The sequence below is a fragment of the Herpailurus yagouaroundi genome, unplaced genomic scaffold, assembly GCF_014898765.1.
Source record: "Herpailurus yagouaroundi ecotype Mexico unplaced genomic scaffold, PumYag 192, whole genome shotgun sequence".
In the NCBI taxonomy this organism is placed as follows: domain Eukaryota; kingdom Metazoa; phylum Chordata; class Mammalia; order Carnivora; family Felidae; genus Herpailurus; species Herpailurus yagouaroundi.
This window is the reverse complement of record NW_024412423.1, coordinates 15,181,587-15,188,536: the sequence shown is the minus strand read 5'-3', so window position 1 is coordinate 15,188,536 and position 6,950 is coordinate 15,181,587. Positions and strand designations below refer to the sequence as shown.

General features: G+C 43.6%; 1 protein-coding gene across 2 annotated transcripts in view; it reads right to left on the bottom strand.

The window, feature by feature from the left end:
- The window catches only part of MEGF10 (multiple EGF like domains 10), a 180,070-nt gene that overhangs the window by 65,230 nt on the left and 107,890 nt on the right, over nucleotides 1–6,950 (bottom strand). For both annotated transcript variants that reach the window (XM_040444369.1, XM_040444370.1), the window contains 2 exons: nucleotides 2,862–3,108; nucleotides 1,336–1,456 (listed from right to left, as the gene is read on the bottom strand). In XM_040444369.1, coding sequence (XP_040300303.1) covers nucleotides 1,336–1,456; nucleotides 2,862–3,108 — 368 coding nt within the window. The remainder of the gene's footprint in view (nucleotides 1–1,335; nucleotides 1,457–2,861; nucleotides 3,109–6,950) is intronic.

The window sequence follows — 6,950 nt, the reverse complement described above, 5'->3', positions numbered from 1 at the left end:
TTCTTTTCTTTTCTTTTCTTTTCTTTTCTTTTCTTTTCTTTTCTTTTTTAACATTTATCCACTTTTTGAGACACAGAGACAGAGTGTGAGCATGGCAGGAGCAGAGAGAGAGGGAGACACAGAATCCGAAACAGGCTCCAGGCTCTGAGCTGCATAGAGCCTGATGTGGGGCTCAAACTCACGAACCGTGAGATCATGACCTGAGCCGAAGTCAGACGCTTAACTCACTGAGCCACCCAGGCACCCCGCGTGTTTTGTTTTTTAAACAAAATGAAGGTTTGTGACAATCGTGCATTCAGCATGTTCAGTGATACCATTTTTCTTTTTCTTTTTCTTTCTTTTTTTTTTTTTTTTTTTTTTTAAGTAGGCTCTATGCCCAACGTGGGGCTTGAACTCACAACCCTGAGATCAAGAGTCGCACGCTCTACTAAGCCAGCTAGGGGCTCAATTTTTCCCCCACGTTGGTGCCATTTTTTTCTTTTTCTTTTTCTTTTTTTAATGCTTATTTATATTTGAGAGAGAGCATGTGAGAGAGAGGGGAGAAGGGCAGAGAGAAGTGGGGACAGAGGATCTGAAGCAGGCTCTGTGCTGATAGCAGAGAGCCTGATGCAAGGCTGGAACTCACAAACCATGAGATCATGACCTGAGCCGAAGTAACTGACTGAGCCACCCAGGCAGCCCGGCACCATTTTTCTAACAACATTTATTCCTTTCACATATCTCAGTCATATGTTAGTAATTCTAACATTATTTCAAATTGTTTTCATTACTTTTATGTTTGTTATGGTGATCTGTGATCAGCGATCTCTGATGTCACTAATGTAATTGCTTTGTTACGTACATTGGTTTTTTAGACATAATGCCATTGCACTCTTAATAGACTACAGTATAGTATAAAATAACTTTCATATGCTGTAGGAAACCAAAAAAATTCATTTGACTCACTTTATTGTGGTATTCACTTTATTGCTGTGGTCTAGAACCAAACCCAAAGTATCTCCGAGGTAGGTTTATATTTAGATTCTTCCGGTGTTTAAATATTCTTCTGGTGTTTAACGGCATTGTCTGTCATACACGAGATGAAATATTTCCCTCTTTTTTTATCCTGAGGGAAAGTGCAGGACAGGTGGCCACTGTGTTTTCCAATGAGGACCCTAAGTGCACTTCAAGATTTAATCACCTTCTGCCTGAAAATGGACGGAAGGCTTCCAGCTTTAAAAATGCTCAGGTCTTTCCAGTTTTGCCACCTTTAACCATCGGTACAACTTTCCTTTGCGCTAGAGTCTCCTATGTGCCCTTTGGGGTGGGGGAGGGGAGGGGAGGAAGGGAGCTTACCAGCCAGCCAGAAGGGCAAGAGCATTCTCCGGTGACGTGATGACATATTCCTCCATTTTGGCAGGGGCATCTCTGCTCACACTGTGGGCCGTGCTTGCCGGGGGGACAAAGATCCTCACAGCTGAGGAATTGAGGTGTGACAAAAGATACCATTACTGACCCAACCACACGACCCTCGGGTTCAGACACAGCAGCACCCAGGACCCTAAAACAGATAGCTTTCTCCGTTCAGAATTCTTCATTTCGTTAACATCAAGGTATTAACCACATTGGCTGGAAAGGTCGTTGAGGGGTCACCTAGACCTTTCCTTTCTTTGGGGCTATTTTGTAATGAAACTGTTTTATCTGCTTTTGTTTGTGTGGCTGTTCAAACCTCAAAGGAGACTGAAACACTGGCACAGCCCCTGCTTTGTGTACATATTCCTCATAATTAATCTCCAACAATCTCTTCTTGAAACTGATCGTCTTCCATGACTTTAACCCCCACCCTTTTTCTATGAATGAACTTTCCTCGCTAAGGCTTTGTCTTGTCTGCTCTCCTGTAAAATTGGTCCAAGTTTTCCAAAGCCCATTGTGGCCTTGATAAAAAACCCGTAAGAGCAATATTAACAATTAAGTCGTTTGAGATGATCATTCTCCCAAAAACCAGGGCTTTCTAGGCTGATGCAGTTTTTCCTTTAGCTCTACTTTATAGCTGTTAATACTGCTGGCAGGAAGTATTTACCTAATCAGCCGCATTTTTTCAAGTTTTAGCTCTGTGATTTACAAGTGTAATTTTCCCAGTAAGAGAATGATATTTTTCTATATCCTACTTTTTTTTTTTTTTTTGGCAAATTCTGCCTCTTATTCTGTTTGCTTATACAAGCCACTGAAGAATGTCCTTCATACCAAATAAAGAAAGTAGTGGAGGTTAAGAAGATGCTCCAATTTGATCCAGAAAGAATGAAACTATCTGCACCCACATGCCCTACACAGATGTGATACATTTCTTTCATGTTCACAAGGCAACATATGTATCCACAGGCATTAGATAACCCAGTTAAGCTTTTATCATGGACTATTTCCAACATCTTCCCCTTTTTCTCTTTCCTAGGGCACTAAACCCACCCCAGCTTTCTCCAGCTAATTAGTTACCACACAAAGCAGAACAGCATGGATCATTACCTATGAGCAGTGCAAAATAAATGCACTTGTCGGGGAATCGAAGCAGATCCTCAAATCTGCCCCAGCAACCCCCAAATATTTCCACTCAGTGCAACATCCCAGCCCTCTCTGTCTCTGCCCTCCCAGAAGGACAGCATGGAAGCCGGCCCTCCGACTTTGGCTGGGGTCTGATGTTCAAGAGTTAAACAGCAGGAACATCTAGTGGCTGTCACTGCTGATCTCCCCATCTGTGTCTGGAGCCCCGACCTCTCCGTGACTTCAGGCAGCAAGAGAAGCAGAAGCACGGGAAGACGATGGTGGCAGCAGCATGAACGGAGAAGGCGAGAGGCCTCCGCCACCTCGCGCGGCCCTGTGTCACTTACAAGGCTCCAGTGTATCCCGGCGGGCAGCGGCATTCCCCCGTGACGTGGTCACAGGTGGCTCCATTCTGACACTGGCATCGCTGGCGACAGTCATTACCGTAGGTGCCCTGCTCGCAGCGGTCCTCGCAGCGCCAGCCCCGGAAACCTGCAGCACAGTGGCAAGCCCCCGTGATGGGGTTGCACAGAGCCCCGTTTTTGCACTGGCACCGGCTGCTGCAGTGGGGCCCCCAGTGATCACCATCACAGGCTGAAGAGGGGGAAAAACAATGGAGGGTGTCAGAGTATGGATGCGGGTAAGAGCAAGCTCTTCAGAACCCGCTTTCCTCTCCCCTTGACGAGACGGCTTCATGACCCCTTCGCTGCTACTCCTCAGCTGGACATCGCGGCTCCGACACCAGCCAGGCAATGCTTCATAAATGTGACCAGCGCTACGTGGGCCACTTCCAATCACTCCGTTGCTCAAGCAGAGCTACGTTTTCCAGCTTCATGACTTTGCTTGGCCTGTTTCTTGCACCCAGAGTGTTGAGTTTGATGTGGCTAGAGTCAAGGGCTAAGGGGAGATGTAAGTAATGGGGGGGGGGGGCGGGGGGAAAGGAGGCCGGCTACCCAGATCGGAAGGTTCAGCTCATACAAGGGCTTAAATGCACACTAAGGAACTGGATTGCATCTTGAGAATACGGTATTGGCCGTAAAGGATTTTGAACAATGAGAGACAATGCAGATTTGTGTCCTAGAAAGGTCATCTAGCTACATTCTGAGGAAGGGGCAGGAAGGAGCTCACAAGAGGCAGGGAGACAGGGCAAGAAGAATGGCAGTAGATCAGGAAGCAAGCGAGGTTCAGGGGCCTGCCCTCAGGCAGTGATCCTGGAGACCAAGAGGGGTCCTGCAGGCAGAGCTACTGTGGAGTGGACCCACCCTGCTATAGGTCTAGGCTGGAGTAATCCAAAAGAAACCTGATCTGCTTTCAAGGTGTCAAAGAATGTGTGGATTGGGAGGTAATCAGAAAAGAGAGGAAATTATTGATACAAATACTTAAATTCACTGGCTTACTGGGGCGCCTGGGTGGCTCAGTCAGTTGAGCATCTGACTTCAGCTCAGGTCATGATCTCCTGGTTCGTGGGTTTGAGCCCCACGTCGGGCTCTATGCTGACAGTTCAGAGCCTGGAGCCTTCTGTGGATTCTGTCTCCCTCTATCTGGCCCTCCCCTGCTCATGCTCTGTCTCTCTCTCTCTCTCTCTCTCTCTCAAAAATAAATAACTGTTAAAAAAAGTAAACTGGGGTGCCTGGGTGGCTCAGTCGGTTGGGCATCCGACTTCGCCTCAGGTCATGATCTCACCAATCCTGAGTTCGAGCCCCTCATCGGGCTCTGTGCTGACAGCTCAGGGCCTGGAGCCTACTTCAGATTCTGTGTCTCCTCCTATCTGTGCCCCTCCCATGCTCATGCTCTGTCTCTCTGTCTCTTAATAATAAGCGTTTCAAAAATAAATAAATAAACTCAGTAAGTTTATTTAAACAGTAAGACAAACATGAAACTGAAAATGGACAGCAAAGGAAAAGACAACAGGCACACGAAACCAGGTAAGACAGTAACAGAAAAGAACATTTGAGAAATAGATTTAAAAGCATACTTCCAAAGGAAAGGAAGAATGACTGCAATTCAAGTCGATGAGCAGGAATAGGGGAGCAGGAAAGGAAAAATTTTCAATCCCGAACGTTCTACAAATTGTAAAGGGGGATGATAAGCAAAACTAACTCAATATGCATTGCCTACCCAGCTGTGCATTTATTTACTAATTAGATGCTATAAAAATCACTAGGGAAGAAGCACCCTGCCTGGAGCTCTTAGGATAAACTGCTTTTATGACTTAAGACACAGTTTCACTTCGTAAAAATTCTCTAACTTTAACAGATCTAGAATCAACCATTGGAAAACAAAACAAACTAGGCACACAGCAAATAACTTAGAGGAGATGTACAGGATTCACCTTCCAATATTAGAATCAACCTTTCATTTTATAACATCAGAAGGTTTAAATGAATAATTTTGTTTTTAATCAGCATGGCTTCGTTCTCATTACCACCTTAATAAACATACTTCAACGCAATTAAAAACAATAAGAAGATTATTGAATCTAAAGCAGATCAAGAAAGCAATTACCTAAGAATTCACAATCATCTTTCACAAAGAAAGATTAGGTAGTAGTTCTGAGATTTAAGCCTCATTGTTATTCATACAGTTGTTTCCTTTATTGCCTATGGATATGGACAAAGAATTTTTTGTTCAATTATAACTCTTTCAATCTAGGAGCTATACTTAAAAAAAAAAATACACAGTATGTTTCTTTAAACCCCCTCGGGTATCCAAGTAGAAAAGAACATACCCTGTTTTTAAGGTAAGTTACACAGTCCTTTGTAACTTGTTCCCTGGTTCAGTCCTAAGAGTAAGGAACAGCTTCATTCCACATAAGCCAAATCCCTTATCCTATAATCTGAACCAGTCGATTTGGTGATTTGGTTCATCACCGTTCTCTATTATAAATGATCTTATTCCCGAAATGTGAAGGTATCCTTGATCCCACTTCTTGCAAGAGTAAATACAACCCTCAATACTTTTACTTATTTTTTAAAAGCTATTCAGTTTCACTCACTTTCTCTGCTCAACCATCTCCAAAGTTTCCATATCCCTCTCAACTTGTGGGAGCCTCATATGCTAAGTTAAATTTTTTTCTTAAAGTATCCTTCATTTTTTCTTAATGTATCCTGGGGTATTAAGTGAGCAACACAAAACACAATTTTAGTTAATAATACTACCTTGATGAGGACAACCTGACTGTGTCAGAAGCACTTAAAAAGAAAAAACCATGATGGGTTAGAGTTCTTTCTTCCCACGGTGGCAGTGGGATAAGGGTGTGCTGGCACGCATACATTTTATGGAATATGTTTTACAACATCAGGAGAGGAGTGGGAAGAAAGAAGTCAAGGTACTGAGGGGACAGAACACGTCTCTCTTCTCTCTTGTGATTCACTTCCACATCCCATCCAACAATTTCTCTCCCAGAAGAGCAGACAGGGAGAGACCAGTCCTGTTTCCTTGGGGTTAGATAAATGCAAAAAAAAAAACCAAAAAAACAAAACACACACACACACACACACACACAAAACAAAAACCCTTAAGACACCTCCTCATGATAGAAACAAGTTCATAGCAGAAATTGATAACTATCAGCATCAAAGAAAGGGTTTCAGGCTTTAAAGGAAATATTATCATGCCGACATGGTTAATTTCCTGTCTATATCTAAGCACTGTGGTATGCTTTGAAGTGACAGCTTCTCCCTTTGGGGCTGTGTTTCCCTAACAGGCCATTGATACATGGACCTCACCATGTGAATACTGGGCGCCAACATAAGCGATGCTGGGGGTGGGGGGGCATCCACATACAGAAGCATACAGACAAATAAGCAGGAAACAGAACAAGTGGGACACAGAAGCCTGGCTTGAATTTATGCATCACTGTGACTTCCTTTCCTCTCTTCATTTGTCATATTCAACTACTGCAACACTTCCATTTTTGCAGCTTATCATACAAAAGCCAGCTTTCTTACCCGATTGCTACAAATACAAGGGTATGTTGACTGTCTAGACAAGAGGCAGAACTTGCCCCTTATGAGCGTCAAGCTTGACCGGTTATCCTGAATTCAAGTACTGTGTTTGGAAAGGCAGTTTGGAGACTCTGAACTGAAATCACTTCAAGTCTTTTACTTAACACCTCACTCTAATCTCACAGGGCAAGCATTTCATGCCTAAAGAAAAAGTGACTAGCTTGGTTATTGCCACTGAAAACCTTTTAAAAAAAATGGTTACATTAAGACGGCAATAGCTAGAATATTCTAATAGGAAAAGATAGATGAACCAACTTCTGTTTCAAATTATACTGAGAAGAACCCTGATGCTTCGAAAGGAGTGAGGACTCCTTTTCAGCTTCTGGTTTCATCTCTCTCTCTCTCTCTCTTTTTAATGTTTATTTATTTTTGAGAGAGAGACAGAGACAGAAACAGCACAAGCAGGGGTGGGGCAGAGAGAGAGGGAGA